We start from the raw sequence: 23,400 nt of genomic DNA, 5'->3' as shown, positions 1-23,400 counted from the left end.
AGGAACGTGACATGACGTGCTCGTTAGTTAAAGCAAGAACTTTCCATCCATCCATCCTTTTTAGCACCATACATTGTACATGGATGACTAACTGGAAAACAACCAACTTTTATTGGACTATAAATGTGGCCGCTAACAATAGTAAATAATTACAATGATTCAATGTAGGCAACGGTCTGGCAGCACATACTCTCCTCCGCAGCCCCCCGTTGGTCTCTGTAGTCTGCACTTAGCGCCGCTTCTTCCTTGTGTCTCTCACTCTGTGGGAGACATCAATGTACAGAGTATAGCATGAGCAGGTCAAAGGTTAGGAAGTCAGTGGTGCGAGGCCTTCGCCACAAAGATACTTGTACTTAATCATAAGACTGTGTGTGAGTGGCAGTTAGCAATGGGAAGGCACACAAAGAGCATGCGAGTGTGAGGTGAGATCACTGAACGCTTGTGTCTCCTTCATCTGCCAGACACCACTGCGCAGTGGGGTGTCGACATCAGAGAGAAGTTCAACAAATCCTCGGTTGAATTTACAGACATGCTACTGACGCCTGACTACTTTTGTACTTTCTACAAGAACTCTTGTGGCTAATTTGTTGTGACACATCTTGACCAAGTGTGAGCTGGTTTTTGGTCCTTCATTTGGGCATTTTCCCTGCACTGTTCCCATGAGTGATTAACATATATCCTCTCACAATATTGCATGTGCTTTGGGTAAAAAACGCTGCCAAATAACGAGCTGTATGTTAACGGATCATTGACTTTGTATATGTAAGCTATGTTGCGTCAACAGAATCATGCAGAGACATAATTAAACTCTGGCGCTAAGGGACAGCTTGACAACTCAAAACACAGACGCATGCAGATCTGCGCTGGTTGTCGGCCAATAATCATCAGAGGCAGCATGCTGTTATAAGGAATTAATACCAACATAGCGGTGAGAGTCATGGCTTGAGCCACAGTCCTTTGCGGAAAGCGCCTTCTCTCCTCATTCTGCGTGCGCCCAAGCCACAAGCATCCCTGAGTTACATAACAGGCCATTTGCGTAGGCGTAGACTTCCATGTGTCTTTTCGTCTCGTGTCCTGACGGCCACACAGATGGACAATAAAATGAGGTTCCAATATCCTGATAGCAGTTAGCCAAGTCAGAATCTGTCATTTTCATAGACTGATAGAGGGGAGACTTGATCTGTTTGAGTGCATTTCCAGGTTTTTAGAAATGAAAAATATGCTCTGAAGGGAATGAGGCCTGGTGTCTGCCAGACTCATGCTGTCTATGTCTACTGTCAATAGATTATTCAGGCAGCGATGAAAGGACCTCCATCTACCTGTCGATGACAAGTTAAACTAAAAAGAAATAAAGTTAGACTACAGCGATGAATTACAGTGATGGTTTTGGAGGAAAATCCAGAGATCCATTAAATAAAAGCAGAATTTATTCAAACATACAAGTCATTATATACATTTACAGTAGATCATCATGATGTGGTGTTCTAATTATATAAAACTATAGACTGTATATAACGATTGCCTACATGACAGCTCCCTAAAAGTGAAGCCAAAACATCTGGATCGCCCCCTGGTGGCTGGCTGCAGTATAGGTCATAAAGCCAGCCTCCCCCATGTTAGTGGATGGGACATGGGCCAAACTAAAAAGTCAAAGTACACATCAGATATATTTTCCCAAAGATGGTTTCTGTTGTTTTAGGTAGTTTTTATCACGCTGATGTGTGTTCAAGTGTTTTCTGATAAATTTGTTTTTAATTAGTTATTTGATGCTCTAAAAAGGGGGTGAGACGTCATGATTGACAGCTGCTCTGACTGAAGTAGTCGCACAGCCGGACGCTCGGGAATTGTACAAGAGAGGAGATGGACGTTTAGCTAGGTGGCTCATGCTAGCAAGAGGCAGCCGTGCTCGGGCGGGTGTGTGGGCGTGACCTCGATAACGTGGCTCCGACCACTCCTGCGCAGACTCTGGCTCTAAATGACGTCAAAATCTCAAGATGGCAGCCCCTGTATCTGGGATATTTTGGCTTCACTTTTGTACAGTGGGAGGAAGTGGAGACGCGTTGTCCATCTTTACATACAGTGTATGGATAAAAGGTAGTGGAAAATGTATGAAATCCTAAGATTCACTTCATCTTGATTTGAAAAGCTGAATGACGAGGAATGAAAGTGCATGATTGGTGTAACGCAGCAAAACATGTGTTTGAGTTTAAAGTGCATTTCCTGAGCAGCGTGGCAGTCTTCAGAACCAGGCAGAGAAGCCGTGCTTTTCCTTCACCACCCATATGCTGTCAATCACCTTCCCATACTGGAACACACAGAAAAGTCTTTGTTATGACTCATTGACCTTTAAATGCATCCTTTGCTCTGCTTGTGTGCATGTTCTTCAAATGTGTGCGCTCACCTGGTCATCGGAAACCTGCTCCAAGTAGAGGTGGGTGGCGTTGACCAGTTGCATGCGGGTGTAGCCGTAGTCTGTGCTGCGGAAAGCGCTCCACTCTTTGGGGTTTGGATTGAACCTGTCGGTTTTCTCTCTGCAGCCCTGCGGAGGTATCAACAGTGATTAAACTGAATCTGTGAATAGTAATGAGCCACATGCCGTTCTCTAGCACCGTCCACAAAGCCCTGTATGACATTTACAACTGTGGCTGAGCCTCGGTGTGAGTCTGGCCGCATTTCGATATGCCGATGACTAATCTCTCTGTGGTTGGATGACGAAGCATGCCCTGCACCGCTCACCACCACATCAGAAAACACTTAACCAGAGGAACAGCTGGTACTGAACTCATGTGGCAGACCAACCACTGCACAGAGAAGGGCTTTGAACAATACATAACATTGTTTTTGTTGACTATGCTATCAATTCATGCATTGATCTTAATCTGGAAAAACGCAAAGAGTGATTCAGTGATGTAAAAAATACTTACAGCAGAGCCTGTGATGATGTGCACCGGAGCTTTTGGGTTCACATAAGGCTGCTCTCTGCTTCCATTGTGCACCTAAAGAGAAAAGCATAACAAGCCTCTTTCACTGATCCAAAACAAAGACTATAGATGTGGTGAATGAAGAATGCAGGAGCTGACCTTGTCACCGTAGACAGGCCAAAGCCTCTCATATGTGTGCTCATGTGCCCACAACTCCACATCCACTCCTGTGAAAGATATTTGATGATAGTCAGCAACCTTCCACAGAAAAAAATAACTCCCCCAAACAGCTCATTAAAACACATTTTTGTTGTGTAATCTAATGTTTCTCAGATCCTCTGCCCATTTCATTTTGAGATTTCTTAGAGAGCTTAAAATAAGAGCAACAAAAACTTTCAAAGATCCACCACAAGTCAAATAATAATTAAATGCAACAAACAAAAGTCTGAGAAATGTAATGTAGGAAAAAACATTTGCAAATGGGCTGTTGGGATGTCAGCCAGACCAAGCGCCTGCTTTTTTAATAATGGATGTTTGGATTGCTCTGCTCGCTGCAACTGTTGGGACATTAGTCTGTCTGAGCGTGCAAATTTGTGATCTTAAACACCCATTAGCAGCACACAGCTGGTTGTCAAATAGAAACCATACCATAGCGGTAGAATAGATCCTCTAGACCAGGAGCTGGCGGTTTGGTGTCGTTCAGTCCCAGTCGGACCTGAGATATAACAGAGAGGAATAATGTCAGCGTGACCTGGCGCTAGCATACGAAACACTACCTGCTACCTGAAACACTACCTGGTAGAGCCCCGTCGTGCCATGCCAGCCTCACTCCAAACAGTGCCAAGTGCTGAGGGAAATAAGTCTAAGTGGAAACTATTTGGTCCAAATTACAGTGATTATGACGGCATACCGTATTCAATGTGCTTAGGTGCTGCGATGTGGACTGGCCAGCCTGCCACACGTGCAACATGTCTGCTGCTACCAGGGGTAATTAAAGCGCAAAAAACAAATCCTACAAATACCTTTATGATGATAAAAAATAAAGCCTTTAACAATATAGATGTGCTGTTCTCTAAAGAACACACTGTTAAATAAACTACGAGAGTATTACCAAAATGTTTATGTTTGAATGTTTAATTGTATTTTTGCTAATAAAATGTCTGCCATCGGGAATGCAGCTAAGTCATTACAACAGGAATTTTCACACTTGAGACCAAGCAGGAGTGAGTGGCACCGCCCCCTTTACTCAACCAGACTTTAAAGGAACAGTGTGTAACATTTCGGTGGGGAATATTAGCAGAAATGGAATATAATATTCATAATGGTGTTTTCATTAGTGTATAATCACCTGAAACTAAGAATCCTTGTGTTTTCGTTAGCTTAGAATGAGCCCTTCATATCTACATAGGGAGCGGGTACTCTTCACGAAGTCCGCCATGTTGCTTCGCCATGTTTCTACAGTAGCCCAGAATGGACAAACCAAACACCAGCTCTAGAGAGAGCCTTTTTCTGTTTTTTCGTTACCTGAAGGACACCGTAGTTCCGTTGCTCCTAAAGTAGTATTATTATGGTTAAGGATGGCATCTGAGCAACACAAACAGTGTTAGCAGTGAGCGGAGGGGTACTTTGTAGGTTGCAATTTGCAACCGAACCACTAGATGCTGCCACCAAATCCTACACAGTGTAGCTTTAAAAGAATAGTTAACATTTTGGGAAATACGCTTATTAGCTTTCTTGCCAAAAGTTAGATGAGAAGGACTGAGATTGTTATCAATCTTCTCATCTAACTCTCAGCATGACACCGAATAACCGTATTCCGAAAAAATTCCCAGCTATTCATTTGCAACCACTCTGTGTACAATTTAATATTATCCAACTTTAGCGCTCCCAGTGGTAGTGTCAAAAGTTGGTTGCAATCTGCAACCACACCACTAGATGCCGTCAAATCCTACACACTGTACCTTTAAAGCTTCTCTTGACTTCCTGCTCTATGTATATGCTTCTTATAAAACTGTACTAGTTTTTTTAAAACTGTAGTTTTATAAGTAGTTTAGGTTACAGTATACGTTAGAAAAAGTGTTTTTGAATAGTGAATATAATTTATGAATAGGATTTACACACAAGGGAGTCGAACGTGGTGCAGTCGTCCTGGTCGTCATCGGAGCAGTACATGGGTCTGTGTCCCATGGTGATGATCCATGGACGCACTGCTCTGTTCTCTGGCTTGTTGGCCTCCTATGTTGAGAGAAGGAAGTGGTAAATGTGTGCATGTGTAAATGTGTGTCAGATTGAGATAGGAGGACCATTTTATTTTGGCACAGAATGAGGAATCAGATGTGTAATGGAGAAAGAGAATTGAACTACTACTACTACACTAAAATGGAAAAAGGGAGAGTTAGAGAGCAAGTGTGCGAACAAAGGAGAGCACTTAGACATCACATCAACACATAAAACTGGTGTGGTCATTAACCTCCAGGTCTTTCTTCAGCCACTCATACTGGTTGAAGAGGAGCTCCTGGCCGAATTCGAGATAGAAACAGACTTCAGTGGAGAGGGAGATGATGTGTGCTGACCCCAGGTTCCAGCTGCGGACACACATCGTTAAAATGATACACGGCCTTGACCCAGTAGAGGAAGCATGCTGAAAGTCGGCGGATAAGCAAGAACAGGCCTCACTTTAAACGCCAAATAAGTGTGAAAAATACTCCCAAATCCAGGCAACGTTTGGTCACTGACATTTTGCTGCTGAATGCAGTGCCAGGTCCACTTTAGTGAATAAACTCCCTGCTGTAATACGAGTGCTTAACGTGTTCATCCTGCAGGGTTAATGGAAAAGCATGTGTTCTGTACATGTGCGCTGTGTGTTAGGAACTGAACCGTTTCCAGTAGCAGTCGCGGGATTTCAGATTGCCTCCCCTTGTTCCCAACCGGCTCTCAGCCAGCGGGCCTGTCTACCTCTAGGCACAGGGACTGATCAGTGGGCAGCTGGCCTGTGGTCTAGCGAGGTATTATCTTACTGTCTGAGAGAAGTAGGTCTGTAGTGGACTATGAGTCACCTAGTTAGATGTATAGCTCCTTTGTGTAGTCCCCATGAGATAGGAGAGCACTCCTCAGCTGCCAATTCCTCTGGGCTGCCTATTACAGCTCATTAATGCTCACTGAAATACAGTAGGAGGTTTGGTAAACCTTCACATGATACTTCACATGGGGCCCGAGTTGGAAAATAAATGATTTCTCTTTCCGAGCTGTGTCTGAGCAGCTAACTTTCTACTACTGACAAAAACTGCTTGTGGTTAAAGGGTAACTTCTGTATTTTTCAACCTGGACGCTATTTTCCCAAGTTTTTTTTGTCTGAGTGACTAATGGGGACAACAATTTTGAAATTGGTCCAGTATTGAGGGAGAACGCTATAACCAGCAGCTGCGAAATGAGCTGCGAGGCTCAGATTGTCATTATAGTGTCTGCCAACATTATGGAAAGAATCCTGCTGAGAAATAAAACGTTTTCTTATCTTTCACTTGATCCGGTCTGTTTGTTATCGTGTCCTAGTCCCGCTCAAGGAGAAGTCTCGTTGTGAAATCTGAATATCCGTATACTCTGGCTCGAATAAATACGGGTGTTCATCAAATCCAAAGACCTCATCCAAATTGTCGAAGTTATCTAAATATTCAGCCATGACATTGAAAATACCTTAGATAACACTAAGCTTGATTTCTGTACTCCAACCCAACAAACTGCCCGGCTGGCCCTCACGTTTCTACCACGAATGTATTCCACTATTCCACCGTTGTTTTCCGTCAACACATCACCTCGCCAGATTTCAGAACGAGACTTCTCCTTGAGCGAGACTCTTTCCATAATGTCAGACACTTATAATAACTATCAGAGCCTGTCATGGCAAAAACAAGCACTTTTAGTGAATGTAAATGATGCTGCCAGCTTGCCCCACAATAGCCCCATATTGCAGCCCATAAGCAGCTGCCGTCTACAACACTCACATTTCAGAAATTGTATTAGTCAGTTAGACACAAAAACATGTGAAAATAAAGTCCACGTTGAAAAATACCGAAGTCACCCTTTAAACACGTCAGAGTCCACCTTAACTAAAGCAACAAAAGTCAAATATTGTGTTATTCCAGAAGGCTGACATATTGTCTTCTGCCTTACCTGTACCATAGGCTCTCAGTCTGGCCTGGCATGCTGAAGCGATTCCTGTAGTTGGAGAAGTTACTGTGAACAAACAAGAAAACAAAAGAAGCTAGATTGAAGATCTAGATTGGACTGATCATACAATTTACGTTCTTTGAATGTCTAAGAAACAGCAATTAACACCACAGACTTCTGCTCTCTCTTATTTTGTGGTGCCTACACAATACGCTGAAGATTCAAAACTTCTCAGCTTCTCTATGAAATATAACGAACCAGCAGTTCTTAAAATAACTGCCTTCTTTTGTCTTATGTCACTTTACAGTTTTCATTTCAGCCTGGCAGAAAACTCAGGGTGGTATATCACTGGATAAAGATGACCATCAAGCTGTGGTGGTGACATCTGCTTCAAACTTTGAAAAAAAAAAAAAAAAGTAGCTAGTTTTAGATATTCTGAGAAGCCATACTGTCGCCAGGATATCAGTGGCTGCCTCCGCAAATTAAAGGCTGTAGAAAAACGTGGACGTAGCCTCTGTGACCTCACCCTATAGGTTTCTGATGGGAGGTTTTTAAGCTTAGGATCATGGTCACAAAAATCAAAATTTGGGCAACGTGGGGGAGCCTGCACGGGTGGAGCCGAGATGGGAACGCGCAAGTAGGAGCCACCATGGCTGAGTGTACTACACCTGTTAATCAAGAAAACAGACCTCTAAATATACCCCTCTCAAAACCAGGACATCTTCTTTAAAGAACGGTATAATTTTAGATGCAGTGGCCATTAGAGGAATCACATCTTAAGGCGCTTTCACAGTGGTTTCATCACTGAAATGTGGTGGTTCCTACTTGATCCAGATATAGTAGGATACTTGCAGTTATCAATCCACCACTACACTTATCTATCACTGCTACCACAATCGCCGCCACTAATTTGTAGACTCTAAACCAGCATTATACAATATTACAATGGGTGCACCATGCAAAAGGGAAAAAAGTCTTTCATGGAAAGCTCTCCCTGACGCCAACCCGCCAGTCTCTTTTCACGGTTTTTAATTTCAGCATGAAAGCGGGAGCCAATCTTCTCAATGGGCAATTAACTAAACGAGGCGAGGTGGGGATGATTGTTTTCTTATCTTACGTAAGGGAGAAAAAGAGGCAGTATTCTGTACTGCAGCCGGATCAGGGTGGGACAGTTCAGATCCCTGCATTGACTAGGTTAATGTAGGGTTAGGGGTTACTAGAGACCAGCAGGGTCAGAGGTCAAAGGCTACAAATAGGGACACAAAAGCAGGATCACAAAGACCCCTACTAATATGAATAAATCTAACATTAATGAGCCACCGAGGTCAAGATTAAATGGCCAAAGCCAACGTGATAATCCAGCAGAGGCCGGTTTGTGAGCTGTGATCTTTCAGTACGAAGGAGAATAACGTTCGACTCTGCATCTCTTTATGTCCAATGTGAACAACCGGACTCTTAAACTGACCCAACAGGAGTTTCCCCTCCTAATCAAATCTTCCCTTTCATCATCTGATGAGCTAAATCCAGGCCGTTAAGAGAAATTAATCTTGAAAACTTTGCTTAGGTGTCTATCATACTATTATTACCCCAAATTGAGTAGCTAAACTTTCATATTTAAGTCCTGATTATTAGGGAAGTGTTTGAAATTAATGTCATAATATTCATAACTATGCATCAGGTGAAATTTACAGTATATCCTAATCCAACCAATCAAGTAATGTAAGTTAAAACAGTGCTAAAGAGTGAGATCTGCTACTGTGAAAATCAATTATGATCTGAAGTTCTCAGCAATGGCGTTGAACCAAGAACAGTCATAAGATGGTTTCATGCTCCCACCTTGTGGCTAGGAAGTGTACCAGCAGCCATGTAGAGGGGTCTGGGAAAGCAGTTAGTAGAAATAAACAATCAATTCTGTATTGAGTAAAATAATACACACACTCTCGAGGAATTCAAACAGAGTGATGTAACCAAGCATGCCCTGAGGGAAAGGATTCAGCCTGTAGAAATAAAGTGAACTGCAGACTTTAAAGCCTCTCGTTTTGTGGCTCAGCCGTGGAAAATCTGATACAAGTATGATAAGCTTATGTTTGTTTGATTAATGTGCACTATGGGGAGTCCAACGTAACATGTGAGTCATCTTCCGTAACCCGAAGCACGCTCGTTTCCATGTGTGTTTGCTTTTCCATTAGAACAAGAGCGAGATAAAAATCTGGTGGCTGTCAAAGACAATGTGAACAACCGGACTCTTAAACTGACCAAACAGGAGTTTCCCCTCCTAATCAAATCTTCCCTTTCATCATCTGATGAGCTAAATCCAGGCCGTTAAAAAAATTAAAGGAACCAATTGTAGTCTTCAGGAAGCATGTCGCTAACTCCCGTCACAGGACAGCAACGGTCATTTCCCTGTCCCTCCGAGGGACCGATGAGCCGTGTTGTGCTCGGTGAACAAAGACAGTCTTGATTGGGGCCTTAGCATCTTCTGTGGATCCACTGTTCTCATCCTGTTGGAATGCTGACTGAAAACTTTTGTGGTCAGCCATGTTTCAATTGCCTTTTACCCATTTAGTTTTGAGGTTGGAAACAGAGATGAACAGAAGAGTATAGTGAGAGAGAGCACATCAGACAGCGAGGGAGAAAAAGCAGGGGCCAGTTGCTGGGAATATTTGGATTCTTAACTACACCACAGAGCAAAACACACATTTAGGTATAAGAGAGGGAGAGAGGAGCTGGATTTCTGGTTATGTAATGCAGCGAGCCGTTTCTTGATATCAGGATGTATCGCCAAGAAAAAGAGACTACTGTTAGCGGCTCCCTAATAAAAACCAGGCAGCAGTCGCATCACACATGGCAAGGCCAGGCGAGGACTGGCTCGGTATAGCAGCGGCAAGTAAATATTATGGTGCAAGATCAGGCAACCTTGAAACGTTTCAAAATGCATAAACACACACAACTGACTCTAGCAGATGTGCCTGGAATTTAGGGACACATTAGCTGCTAATCCTTGAGATGAAAAGCATCGGAGGCTGCTGAAGCTTTTGCACTCTTTACATTTTACAAGTCTTTAATCATCTTGTGTCATCTTCAACAAAACAATATTAAACTGAACTCGAAAATTTACTCCGAAATGGACTGAAAATATTTGACTAACAAGGTGGCATATTATATTTTGTCATATTAGACAGTGGTACCTTTTTGTTTCATATTAGGTTATTGATATAAACCACCCTGCATTATTTGCATTGCGGGGACATAATAAAGTTAAAGGTGCAGTGTGTATGATCTAGCGGCATCTAGTGCTAAGTTTGCAGTTGCCAACTGAAACTTCTACCATGTGCCAAGCTGGCAGGAGAACTACGGTGGTCGATGTGAAAACGCAAATGGACCTATCTAGAGCCAGAGTTTGGTTTGTCCGTTCTGGGCTACTGTAGAAACATGGCGGCCGGCTCCGTGAAGAGGACCCGCTCCGTATGTAGATATAAACAGCTCATTCAAAGGTAACAAAAACAACTATTCTTATTTTCAGGCGATTATACACTAAAGAAAACATACTTATAAATATTATATTACACTTCTGCCAATAGTTCCCCTGAAATGCTACACCTGTACCTAAAGACGCAATTTGAATATGTCAGAATATCAATGTACAACAAGGCTGTTACAATTTGTTTAGGGCTGCAACAAATGATTATTTTCATTGCCAATTAACCAATTAAACACAAAGCGTCATGAAATAGTGAAAAAATGCCGATCACAATTGCTCAATTTCACGCTATAATTGCGTGCTTTGTCTGGCCAACACTCCAAAACTGAAAGATATTCAATTTACTATCAATAAAGACAAAGAAAAGCATCAAATCTTCACATTTGAGAAGCTGAAACCAGTAGACGTTTAGGATTTTTGCTTGAGAGAAATTACTCAATCTTTCTCATTACTCAACACGATTACTCAATCTTCAATAATTATTCCAAAAAAATATTTATTTTCTCACAATTGTCTGATCAATAAATTAAGTGATTGTTTCAGATTTGAATGTGTTTTTTTTGTTGTTTTTTTGCTGCATCGTTCTCTCCACACTGTCCTGTCTCTGACATTAAATATGAACACCACGTTCTGCGAAGATGAGTCAAAAGGCAGACAGAGTTCCCACCACCACGGGCCGTCTCTGGGAACTGAAAAACAGATAGTGAGCTGATGATTCCCAGTCAGATAAATGTTTGTTTTGGAGAGCGTTGCCTTGTTTAGATGTTGGTGGTTCCTGATGCTGCTCCAGCCTTTAGAGACCAAAATAGCTCCCATGTGTTCAAATGGTACAGTTAGGAGTTCTCGGCAGACTGTGTGTTCTTTATAGTGGAAAAACTGCGGCTCACCAGAAAAGGTTGTTTTTCGGGGGTTCACAATCCCCAAAAAGACATGCACGCACACACTGAGCATTTACAGTAGCCAGATCTGAGGGCAATTTGTCATGAGGTGTCTGGCAAGTCTCTCTCACCAATATGGATGTACTGCTATTTTTGCCCCAAACCCATTAATCATACTTTTGTCCCTCAGCAGAATGTGGCATGAAATGTACACAAAAAGGAAAACATTAACTAACTGAAAGCAGAAGACAGGCAGGAGACAGTCAGACAGCTTCCATGTTGTCTCACTGACTATGAATGTCACTTTTAAAAGAACAGTATGTAACAATTAGGGGGATCTATCGGCAGAAATGGAATATAACATTAATAACTATGTTTTCTTTAGTGTATAATCACCTGAAAATAAGAATAGTTGTGTTTTCGTTAGCTTAGAATGAGCCGTTTATATCTACATACAGAGCGGGTCCTCTTCATGGAACCGTCATGTTACTCCGCCATGTTTCTACAGTAGCCCAGAACGGACAAACCAAACACTTTTAACTTTTCCTGCTTGGGCCGGAGTTGATAACGTTACTCGCTCCCATCGCCGACGCTCTCTCTCTCTCTCTTGCTTCACCACTCACTTTCCATGTACACATGCACTCTATGCACTGGCTCTGCTACAAATGGCTCTAGAGAGGGTCATTCGCATTTCTGCGTCGGCCACCGTAGCTTTCCAACAAGCTTGGCACACGGGAGAGGCTTCAGTTGGTTGCAATCTGCAAACTCACCGCTAAATACTGCCAGATCCTACACACTGGAGCTTTAAAAAACAATTCTTCACAACACGTGAGTTCATTTATGAATACACCCCAAAAGAAATGAAGAAACTAACTTCCACCTACTATGTAGATTCGTGGTTGCCTGGACAGGTCATGTAGGGCACGTAGGCTGCTATGGACTGGATCTGCCTCATGAACTCATCTCCGATCCGGGCATTGTCCTGGAACAGTGACATTCAGCCGTTAAACAAAGATTTTCCCGTCAGACAACAATGTTTCTGCATTCACTGATGTTAAGCCAAATTAAGAACTACAGTATGTAAGTCTATTTTCCAGACAGCTTCAGGAATGTATAGATTTCCAAACAAACCCCACTGAAACCAGAGTCATTTTTGTCTTGGATATGCTCATACTGGCAACGCAGCTTTTAAAAACACATTGCTATTCGTGGCTGTAATGGTGGCTTTTACCTGCCACAAACATTAATGACCTTCCAGACAAAATTCCCTTTCTCTGCTTTTCTATTTATAATATCAGTGAAGCCACAGGATGTACTTGCACATTCCAGCTGAAAAACACAGCTTGGATGAATTATGGTTATTAATGTTTGCAGTAGTCTGCTGATTGCATTTAGCAACTCACCATATTTGGAAAAAAAAAGGCATGAATAATGCAGGAACTCAATTCAGGAAAAAATGATATCAGCATCCAAGACAAGGTTATGCTAAATATCACAGATGACAGTTGGGAGGTTTTCAGATGAGCAAATGTGTTATTGAGACTTAAGATTCAGGGTTTTGAATGGCGCTTATTTTGTTCAAGAAATACTTGGGCGACATGACCCTGACTCTCGTCTTTCACCGCAGGCTTAAGGCATTTCACAGTAATGCTAATCATAAGCTGTGTGTCTCAACCACAGCTGAGAGCATTCATATGTGCTAATAATAAATAGCGGGGAGTCTTGGGACGGGGACAGTAAAGAAAGGTAAAGTGGCTTATTTCATCTGTCATTGTGGCATTAGTGGAATATCAGTGTGGCTTTAAGAATATACGCTTTTGATGAAAGAAATTTGCTGTCACTGACTTTAACTGGGCACAAGTGTGATCAGAGTTCATGATATTGAAAAGAAAGAAGAGCAAAATACCTCATGCATATCGTAGGCAAAGTCCCCTGTAAAACAAAAAAATCTACCGATTAGAATGGATCTTTAAGTGGTTTTAAGATTTTTACTCTCCCACAGTAAAAGGTAACAGCAATATGTATATCTGTGGTGCACTGTACCAAAATTGTTCCCCCCAAAAAGTTGTGTTTACTTCTTCATTATAGGGATAATGCACTTAAAGGAATACTTCAACATTTTGGGAAATACACTAAATAGCTTTTTTGCAGAGTTAGATGAAATCGATTCCACTCTCATGTCCGCTAAATATGAAGCTACAGCCAGCAGGTAGTTCAATTAGCTTAGCATAAAGACTGGAAACAGGGGGAAACAGCTAGCCTTGCTCTCTTTGAAGGTAAATAAATTTGCCAACCAGCACTGCTAAAGCTAGCTAATTAATACGTTATATATATTTTGTTTAATATGTACAAAAACTGAAATGTACAGATGACAATTTGTGGTTTTACAGGGAGTTATATGCTGGAACTTATAATTCAGTGAGTTTTAGAGATGCTAGTATGCAGCTTTTAGTCTTCATGCTAAATTTAAAGGCAGAATTAGTAGGATTTTCCTAAAAAACAATGTATAGACTCATACAAAAATAATCCTCTCAATCATCACTTCTGACCCACTAGAAGTGTGAGGCAGTGTCTGTATCTGCAGAGACTCTGCCCTCTGCCTGTATTTTCTTATTATTTTGCATGGTTCGAGATGTTTCTGGGCGTCAACCTCTTAAAAACGTGGTAACCAGGTGCCAGATCGTAAGCACGCATCCAAGAGAAAGCTACGAAAATGGCGGACAAAGCTCGTTCTGGGTTTGTCGAGCATCTGCTGGCGAGCACCCTAACCCTAACGGTAGTCAGAGGGCGTGCGCTACTGCCGTCTTTGAGCCGGGGTTTGTTTACAAACCACAACCGACAGATCCTACTCATTCTGCTAATCAGCTGCTGGCTCTAGCTTCATGTTTAGCGTACAGTTCTGAGATTGGTATCAATCTTCTCATCAAACATTTCCCAAAACGCCATTCTATACCTTTAGTAAATAACTACTGGACTATGGTTAGCCTCAAACAAAAATTGGATCTCAGTTTATGAGGCAATCAAGAGATTATATTCTCTCTAAACTTGTAAAGTGGCTGTAAAACGGTGTTTAAATTGGTGTTTCATTTGAAAAGCCAATAAAAGGCAAAGAAAAATTATACTGTTCTTTTATTATCTTTTATTATCCTGGCGTTAAATCATCACAGGGGACAAAAGCTAGAAAGCCAGCAGTCAGATTTTTGAGGGAACAAATTTTGGCACAACACAGACCAGTATTCTGATACTACTTCCCACTTTGTCACATTGTCAACTGTGAAGTGACCAGCATCCACTCCATATTGTTCAAAAGCAAAGCGTACAAATGACAAATAGGTATTATTATGCTGATTACAGCAATTACCATCATGATATATTACCTCTTCATTAGACATTTCTGTTGGAATGGCTCAGTTGGCTCACTGGATTTGATTTATCTTAATATAATGTTGCAAGCTGTGCCAGGTATCTGACTAATGCGTGAGACGAGAGCTGATAAAACTGAATGCCTCTTCACTGCTTTCACAGTGGAAATTGTTGTAATATTTCTCTCAGTGTGGAGCTTACCTATGTGCAGGATGACGTCGTACATGCCAAGCTGTGTCTCCTTTTGCAGTCGAGCCAGAGACTGAGGGTTCTCATTGCCCAGGTCACCGTACAGAGCAAACCTGGGACTGAAGCTGGTGCTGTCATTCAGAGCAGTGAAGGAGAACACATCGCTCCAGCCCTCATCACTCCCACAGTGGTACACTGAAAGTACACAGAAAAACTCTTTAACATGAGCTATGAGTGAAAGTCAGTGATATCAAAACTCCACCCACCATAAGAAGCAGCAGGTTTGAGGTCTGTGAGAGTGACTCTGTGGATGTACATCTTCCTCTTCTCCTCTCCCGAGTCCACAAACAGAGTAACGTCACCTTTGGCAATCATGTCAAAGAGCCGACCCCCCAGAAGGCCGTACTCCACCTTGCTCTCTGTCTTATTGAAGGTGGTCCAGGTCACCACCATAGAACCTGGTGCTCCTGTGAAGAAAAGCCCAATTATTGGAATCGTGATGTAGATTGATCTGACAGAACAACTGGATTCACTTACTGATGCATCTATAAAAGCCAAGAGATTGCTTATGAAAAGGCTGACTTTGCACAAGAGTGGCGCTTTTGATCTTGCTGCTGGCGAGATATAACCATCAGAACGCTGAGATAAGCTGACGACTGGCCAGGTACTCATTTCATCAAAACATCAACGCATTTAATGGCTACCACGTTTCACCTTTGTGAGGAATGAACGAAAGAACATTTGTGCTGCATAAACTCTGTGTCAACCAAGGGTAACATCAGCTATATGTTTGGCAGTTAAGGCAATTATCTGTTGCCTTTAACCTAAATGACTTACAGAAAGTGCAGAGGTAGTGTTTCAGGACACTTCAGCACACTCGGACAGCCCGCTATTCTGTCTTTCAGAGGTTGTTGCAGGCTTAGTTTTCAAGCTAGCGGAGCTACTGGTATCATATGAAACTAAAAAGCCTGAGGAATCCATTGGTACCAACCATGTCATGCTAGATTGTCAGGAAGAGCGTTAAATGACGCTTAAAACTTACGCTAAATTTTGGCAAGGAAAAAATGGCATGGTGATTTTCAATGGGGTCCCTTGACCTCTGACCTCAAGATATGTGAATGGAAATGGGTTCTATGGGTACCCACGAGTCTCCCCTTTACAAACATGCACACTGTATGATAATGACATGCAGTTTGGGGCAAAAACCATGCATCACTTTCCCTAAAAAAAATTATTATGATTGGGAATTAATTATTTATAAAATTTTGGCGGGTACAAAATGAATGTTTTCTTTATCTCTGTGGAAGATATCTGACGTTCGGTTCCCACTTCTAACAAGACTTGTGAGCCAGTAGTATAACAATGTTGGTATTACGTTGTATCTCTGGGTCGATAAGGTTACCAGTTAATGTGGAATAAACGGATAAATGGTAGAAAGTGCTCAGCGATTAAAGGAGGCTGCCTCTGCCTGGCCGCACTAACACTGGTGTCTCCATCAGGCTGCAGGATACGTGAATATTGACCGTGGAAACAAGTGACAACGAATGTTAGCACAAATAAGCTGTTTTAGCTTAATCTTCTGAACATCAATAACCCATAAAATTACAATTCAGCATATTTAAACAAAACCAACAACAGCTACCAACAGCCATGGTCCTTACAACCTTAACTAATGTGTTGTCACCAGTTAGATTGTCTGAATGAGAAAAATAACAGCTTCAAGTTCCTGAGGAGCTACATTAGCATTAGTGACGGCTGCATCCAGTTACCGTTAACGTTATAGCTCCCTCAAACAGTGTATAACAAAGATGCGCATCAGAGGGGATCAAGAAGTGGGTGGCTGACTAAAAAATAAGTACGTATACCTGCGTATACCCTGCACTACACCACTGCTTAGATGACAAGTTAAATGTTTCCAAAAACTATATAGCCATATCCTCAGATTACCATACAGTAGATTACGTTAAATTAATCTTGAAACACCACTGCACAAAGTAACCTAAATTTGTGGCTAAAGTAGGCGTCGAGCTAAATGTTGCAGAATTATTTCATTACTCTACCATGAAAGATTCATAAAATATGCAGGTTGTGCAACAAATTGGCAACCACTTGTTGGGAAGGAAATGCAACGGAACAGAGGGGGGAGAGCGAAACATTTAGTGGCTGAATGTTATCAATAGCACCTTTAAAGATTCGTCTTCAGCCATTAAATTAGCTGCATTACATGAAACACTTTATTCATTTAAACACTTTTTTAAAATGCAATTCAAGATCACTGAAAGTGACTCTGAACTTCAGTGAACTTGTTGTGGAGCTGCAGAACAGTTACAAAACGTTCAGCTGCCCCAATGTAACATTATATTATTGAGTTATTTGTGCAAAACATCTGTAAATCTGCAATCCATATGACCTGGACACTGGTTTGTATTGCTAAGAGGAAAATTGTATCCCTACATGAAAACACATGAGGCTGATGGAAACAGTTCAAACACTTACCTGGATAAGAGAGGTGGACTTGCTCTGGCTGAGTCCAAATGGGAGGAATACCAAACACCAACAGGGGTGCAAGGCTCAGCAAAGCATAGGCAGCATGAACAGGCACCATTTTAACACTGGACTGCAAGAACAACAACCTGGTTAGAATAGCAACACACAACCAGGAAATAAAACAATCTTGCCACTGTTATCACATGATGTTAATAGCTGTCATGCCAAACATCACATGACACTGAGCCTATTGATGTAAAACCTTGATAAATGTGTCTGTTTTGAAATTAGACACAACACAGAGTTAAAATATCCTACCTGACCTCAGTGGCAGCGACACACACACATACACAGACCGTGTTTCGGTCTCTGAGGAGGACCTCTGCATCCAACCGAATGATGAAACTGCAGAATCAAATCAGCAGAGTCAGCACGGAAAGAGCTCATGTGTCAATAAAAGCAGCTGATGTTGTTTTTCATTGTGCATTCAGGGGAAGTCAAAGTGAGCTCAAGTACAGTGGAGATTAGCTCACAAGCCCCAGCTTGCCTGTGATCAATACAGTGCAAACAGCTGATATGCCTCACTGATCAGAGTAAAGCCGCTGTCAGGGTCATGGCTCATGAAGGCAAAAGCAAGTTTAATTTGAGCCAAAACACTGTATCAGCTGATCTCATTTAACACTTAACTGCCTCTCTCCACTTGAATGTGTCTATTAGTGAGATCAGCTGACTGGGATGACTTAACCACACATCTACACCACTGATTTAAATGTCTGGTTTTGAAATTTGCACCATTGATATCTCAATACTACTTGCTAGAGGGTGCACACTGCACAGACTGCATTATGAATAGGATGCTTTATTCTTTAATACTGGGCGGTATTAGAAGGCTATTTGAAATCAGATGTTAATATGCAATATAAATGTGTTATTTTTGCCTATTCTAAAATGGTGTATTTGAATAATTCTGCATACCCTAAACAGTCTTGGAATTGCATAAATTGGGTATCACTGTAAAGTTGAGACTCTTGTGGCTCAAATGAGCCCAAATGTATTCATGTGTGATGATGTTAGTCCCCATAGTAGCCATTTCATTGTAGTGAGACCATTTTTTTTAAACTTGACATCACTCTATGAAATGACCTGTTGTGACCTCTAGGATAATCACAGCCTCATGAAACTTTACAGCCACAAACTAAAGTCCTAGAGCATTCAGAGGATGGATGGTCTTCCTAGGTAGATTGACAACAATGGGGTTTCTGAGCAGTTTCTAGAAGAGAAGTGCTCGCCATCTAATCGCTGAAAAATGCAATTTTTGCAGAAATCTCCAAATGATAAAAGTTTTTGATACCAAATCACAGCATGGCTTTTTGTCGTGGAGTCTTAATGTGTTATATTGGAGGGATTATTGATCATTATTATCAATTCTTATGTGGTACAAAAATGGTTAAATTTAGCACCAAATCTGTGTAACAAATGGTATCAACCCAAAAATTGCTGCAACAATTTATGAGACATAATAGAGCATGGGAATAGCAATCGATAACTTCTATCATTGCGTTCTACTCTCTTATGCACGTTCACAATTTATTTTAATTGATCAATTAATTCATTTTTATTTATTATTAACGACTAGAACAACTTGACACACAGTGCTGAGCGGCATCTCAAATTAATCTTCAGGTTCCCAGCTTTCAGATGATGTACACCACTTCTATGTTACTGTTCACTTTTTTATCTACCCCTGAACATCCCCTCTGGTAATGGTAAGGGGTTAAATAAACCTTGAAGGTCATATTGATAACATGTAGACAAATAATAATAAAAGAAAATAATACACCCACAGAGCTTTTGAAAATCGTGCCGAATAAAAGTATCACTTTTCCCAAAAAAAAAATGATCATGATTGTGAATTAATTCAAATGAAGTGAATTAAAAAATTAAAAAATTAAATCTAGACCACTGATTTAAATGATTGGTTTTGAAATGTGCACCATTGATATCTCAATACTACTCAGTAGGGAGTGTATCATGCCTCATTTTTTATATATATCATCAAAAACAGACAATACTAGGAACTAAGGGCAAACACAAATGGAGACAAGCAAATACAAAAAAACATAAGTAGTTAAAGGAAAAAAAACAAAAACAAAAAAAATAAACAAAAAAAACAACAAAAAAATGTATAAGTAAATAAAACACAGACACCCTAAGGCACACAAAGCACCATAGATGTCTCAATACAAGTCACTAGAGGGTGCACGCTGCGCAGGCTGCATTATGAATAGGAGGCTTTATTCTCTGATACTGGGCGGTATTAAGAGGCTATTTGAAATCTGATGTTAATTATCAGTCGACTAACAGAATCAGAGGGAAGGTTTAACTCTATTGTTCCTGCTCAGGAATGGAAAACAAGGTGAGTTACACCATTTAGGACAAGTTATTTAACTAGTTCACGTGTTGTAACGCTGTTTTGATCTGTTGTGAAGGGTATAACGTGAGACTATCTCCTAGGCAACCAGCTGGTTGTTAACCGTGATAACCGTCACAGCCTGCTTTTGTCTGTTTAGCTGGGAATTCTTACCACTGTTATTAACTAACGTTAGCGTTACTGCGGTTATTACTGCTAAATTAACGCTACGTATGGCGTTTTTATTTTCAACACAAGATACTGAATAAGGCTCAAACACTGTCTGACCAGAATAAGTTAGCTAAATGTTAAATTAGTAACTAAAAACACTCACAACTCAACTCAGCTTTTTGGCCAGTTGGCGGTTGCCCCGGGAGCACTTCCTGAATACGTCACTGCACAGAAGAACTACAATGCCCACGTGGATTGTGGGAAATTGTGTTTTGATAAGTTTCAAGATTCAAGATTCAAGAGTTTTATTTGCCATTTGCACCTATATATAAGTACATTGGAATTCTGAGCAGTTTACACCAAGTCAGCTTTAAGAAAAGAAAAAAGGTAGAAAAGGCACAAGGTAATTGCAGTACAAAATAAGTAGAACATTCAACTCAACACAATAAATAAATCAATTATTAAAATATAAAACGCCCTCAGTGTAGTCAATAAATAATCTAAACTACCCTCTGCATAGGAAGGATACCTCCAGAATACAACTATACAGTATATATATGCTCCATGACCATGTTAAAAGAACTTGTAACTCTCAAAAATATTTAAAAAAGGAAATAATTAATATATTTCAGACAATTACACAGTGGAAGACAGCATATAGCACAGCATTACAGTCCATTCAGTTCAGGTATACTGTGTGTCAATAATGATATGGAGGTGAGGTGTGGGGTATTTGTGTCCCTCTTTGATGTATTAGGTGTGCGATCAATGTTGTTTCTCTTTTAGCCATGATTTATTACCTCTACCTATAATAATACATCATAATATATTTCTCTGTATATATTGTATTAATAATCTGAATCTGCAAAGTATCTAAAGTAGTGAAGTATAAAGTACAGTAATTGCCTCCAAATTGTAGTGGAGTAGAGATATAAAGTAGCATCAAACGGAAATACTCAAGTAAATTACAAGCACCTAGAAATTGAACTTAAGTACAGTACTGGAGTAGATGTATTTAGTTACTTTCCACTGAGTCTAACAATTTATTATAAGGGATTAAAAATGGGCTTCTCTTTCTCTAGGTCTAATGGACTCTAACAGTGAAGACAGAGATTACCAAAGTGTTGAACAGCAGGATGCAGCCCGGTACAGAGTGACCTATCCTCATGGGAGAAACACAAAAGAGGTGAGCTGGGTTACACATTATAATACACAAATGTATCTCTGTATGCTGGTTATAATTGTGCAAAATGTATTTTTCTATGCAGGTGGATTACGATAAAAATGAGGAGTTCAACAGAAAGAAGTAGGTCATTGCACGTTTTGTGGTCACATTTCAGCTAGATGCATGATGTGATTTGGTTTTCAACCAAATGTTTGAACACCCAGGTATCCCGTGAGTCGCTCTGGCAACAACCCGGGCAGAGTGAAGCGGGTAGTGTCATGTAAGAGGAAGACCCATCATCTGACGGTGACTCGCAGGAAGCAGCTCGGGCCTGGGAAGAATTATGATGCTGCAAACAAGGAGAATGAGACGAACAGCAGGCAGGATGTGCAACAGGAGATATCTGGCATGGACCCTTGGGAGTTCCCACTAAATGTCAATAATTACCACAAGACTGGTAGTACTGGTTCTGAACAGGCCGATTACCGTACAGTCACTGAGGTCAGAAATACTATCACAGCTCTTCTGTTTCTTGTGTTGTGTTGTTTTAATGAATTACTGTGCCACTAATATGCAGATAAAACAATCTGTCAATGTTTTTCAGCTCACAGGGGATCATAACACAATGACTGATGTGCTCTTTGGAAGAAATCTGAGGCTGAAAGTATGTTTAACATTGTGGCAGAGAAGTGTTGGAGAGCTGTTGACCTACTTTCTGAGGTACGTAGTCTGTTTCGTAAATGTGACACGCAGTATTTTTGTTAGAATTTCAAAAGTATTGTTACTTCACTGTCTTTATACAGAATCCAAGACATTGGTGTGGTTGTTGATTTTCTCCCGCTGATAAGCAAAAGGTGAGCGACTTGAAATTTGCAAAAGTCTGAGCGACACTGCCCACAAGTGGAGTAAATGTTGCTTTAATCTAATTTTCTCTGCAGCATGGATGAAAACTCCCCCAGGGTCACCATTGGCTGTTGCGTTGACCTCTTTCCTTTAGTTAGGAAAGTCCTCACCAATCCATACGAAGAGTGAGTATTAATGCTGCAATGAAGGGCTTTGTTTTTTTGGTGCAATTGAATTATTATAGAATAAAACACATTGTTTATGCACATAGAGGAACAGACACGAGGTGGAAGGATAATTACAAAAATACTAATAAATTAAGATTGTATTTTATTCTCACAGGTATCTTATAGTTGGTTTAAAGTGGATAAATTCGGTTTTGAAACACTGGTGGGGGGAACTAAGAACAAGTGGCTATGGATCAACTAAACTCCCGATGGATATGTAAGTGTTGTTTTATGAGCTGTATGATACTTCAAACAGATAAATGCTGCACATATTCATGCAAAGTTTGCCACTATTTTCAATATCTGTCCCAATGTGTAGATCAGAATACAATGTGGTAAAGTATTTATTTAACTTTGTTACAGAAATTTCCAGGCCTTTAATCAGCAGTTATTGGAGTTATGGCATCAGGAACCTTTACTAAAATCTGTCCCAGGAGCTGCTGGAGACCTGGCAAAGGTCAGTGCTGCATGCATGAATAAATCATTACCATTGTCGTTTTTGGCTTTGAATTTTCTTATACAAAAAAGTGTCTTACATCAGCATCTTTCTCCCTTACTGTAGGTTATTGACTCCTTCCTGTCTCAACTAACCTGACGACAACAAAGAAACAAAACAGATCTTTCTCTGGTAGCAAAAAATGAAAGAATAGAATGTTTAGATTGGAGATGCTGTTGTTTCCATAGAGAAGTGTCTTTTAGCTTGTACTGTGCCTGTCCTGAGGGGATGTCTGTAGAGCATGATGTATTTATTTATTGGCTGGCGGATGACCTTCAACAGTTGAAATACTGAGAATGTGCAATATAAATGTAATCGTGTAGCAAATTTGACTTAGTAGGATGTTGTAATTATTTTCAACGAGAAGAGTTTATCATTGTGCAGTTTCAGTTATGTCAAAGAAACTTAAAGGCTTTCATGAATGTAAGAATTATGTTTCATTGATATGTGTGTCTGTTCTCTTTAATTGCACCACTGATGATGAATAAAGTTTGTATTTTCGGTTTTAAAGTTTCTGGTTGGTATTGAAATTAATTTTTGTTACAACCAAAACAAAGGATGTACAGTAATCCCCTTCCTCTGTGGGAGAAGACAGCTCTGATATG

At 40.7% G+C, this 23,400-nt stretch overlaps 2 protein-coding genes across 4 annotated transcripts; one reads left to right on the top strand and one right to left on the bottom strand.

The window, feature by feature from the left end:
- Positions 1–1,729: 1,729 nt before the first annotated feature.
- On the bottom strand, positions 1,730–20,318 carry acp7 (acid phosphatase 7, tartrate resistant (putative)). 3 transcript variants are annotated; one of them, XM_037747118.1, is made up of 15 exons: positions 20,228–20,318; positions 17,802–17,888; positions 17,493–17,613; positions 15,263–15,463; positions 15,009–15,191; positions 13,351–13,376; positions 12,329–12,426; positions 7,089–7,151; positions 5,392–5,506; positions 5,043–5,156; positions 3,570–3,636; positions 3,081–3,148; positions 2,925–2,996; positions 2,402–2,539; positions 1,730–2,305 (listed from the first exon to the last, which is right to left on the bottom strand). In XM_037747118.1, the coding sequence occupies exons 3-15, from the start codon at positions 17,599–17,601 to the stop codon at positions 2,240–2,242; spliced, it is 1,320 nt and encodes a 439-aa protein (XP_037603046.1). In that variant the 5' UTR covers positions 17,602–17,613; positions 17,802–17,888; positions 20,228–20,318; the 3' UTR covers positions 1,730–2,239. The 3 variants fall into 3 exon arrangements, with proteins under 3 accessions (XP_037603046.1, XP_037603045.1, XP_037603047.1); XM_037747117.1 differs by having other exon boundaries at positions 20,233–20,287; XM_037747119.1 differs by having other exon boundaries at positions 17,493–17,629; positions 20,228–20,245.
- LOC119474838 (KATNB1-like protein 1) lies at positions 19,322–23,309 on the top strand. The gene is made up of 10 exons (XM_037747120.1): positions 19,322–19,899; positions 21,147–21,250; positions 21,333–21,370; positions 21,454–21,730; positions 21,834–21,949; positions 22,033–22,083; positions 22,168–22,257; positions 22,415–22,516; positions 22,663–22,756; positions 22,862–23,309. The coding sequence occupies exons 2-10, from the start codon at positions 21,152–21,154 to the stop codon at positions 22,892–22,894; spliced, it is 900 nt and encodes a 299-aa protein (XP_037603048.1). The 5' UTR covers positions 19,322–19,899; positions 21,147–21,151; the 3' UTR covers positions 22,895–23,309.
- Positions 23,310–23,400: the final 91 nt, after the last annotated feature.

Source organism: Sebastes umbrosus, chromosome 16 (assembly GCF_015220745.1).
Source record: "Sebastes umbrosus isolate fSebUmb1 chromosome 16, fSebUmb1.pri, whole genome shotgun sequence".
NCBI classification, from domain to species: domain Eukaryota; kingdom Metazoa; phylum Chordata; class Actinopteri; order Perciformes; family Sebastidae; genus Sebastes; species Sebastes umbrosus.
Note: the sequence above shows the minus strand (reverse complement) of the source record. Positions and strands in the feature narration are given on the sequence as shown.

Excerpts from the sequence above, each read along its gene's own strand:
- acp7 (XM_037747118.1), bottom strand. The coding sequence starts at position 17,601 with ATGGTGCCTGTTCATGCTGCCTATGCTTTGCTGAGCCTTGCACCCCTG. Across the intron at positions 12,427-13,350 it reads TTGCCTACGATATGCATGAG|GACAATGCCCGGATCGGAGA; the intron begins GTATTTTGCTCT and ends TCACTGTTCCAG. Across the intron at positions 2,540-2,924 it reads ACATCATCACAGGCTCTGCT|GGCTGCAGAGAGAAAACCGA; the intron begins GTAAGTATTTTT and ends ATACCTCCGCAG.
- LOC119474838 (XM_037747120.1), top strand. The coding sequence starts at position 21,152 with ATGGACTCTAACAGTGAAGACAGAGATTACCAAAGTGTTGAACAGCAG. Across the intron at positions 21,251-21,332 it reads ATGGGAGAAACACAAAAGAG|GTGGATTACGATAAAAATGA; the intron begins GTGAGCTGGGTT and ends TTTTCTATGCAG. Across the intron at positions 22,258-22,414 it reads CTCACCAATCCATACGAAGA|GTATCTTATAGTTGGTTTAA; the intron begins GTGAGTATTAAT and ends TTATTCTCACAG.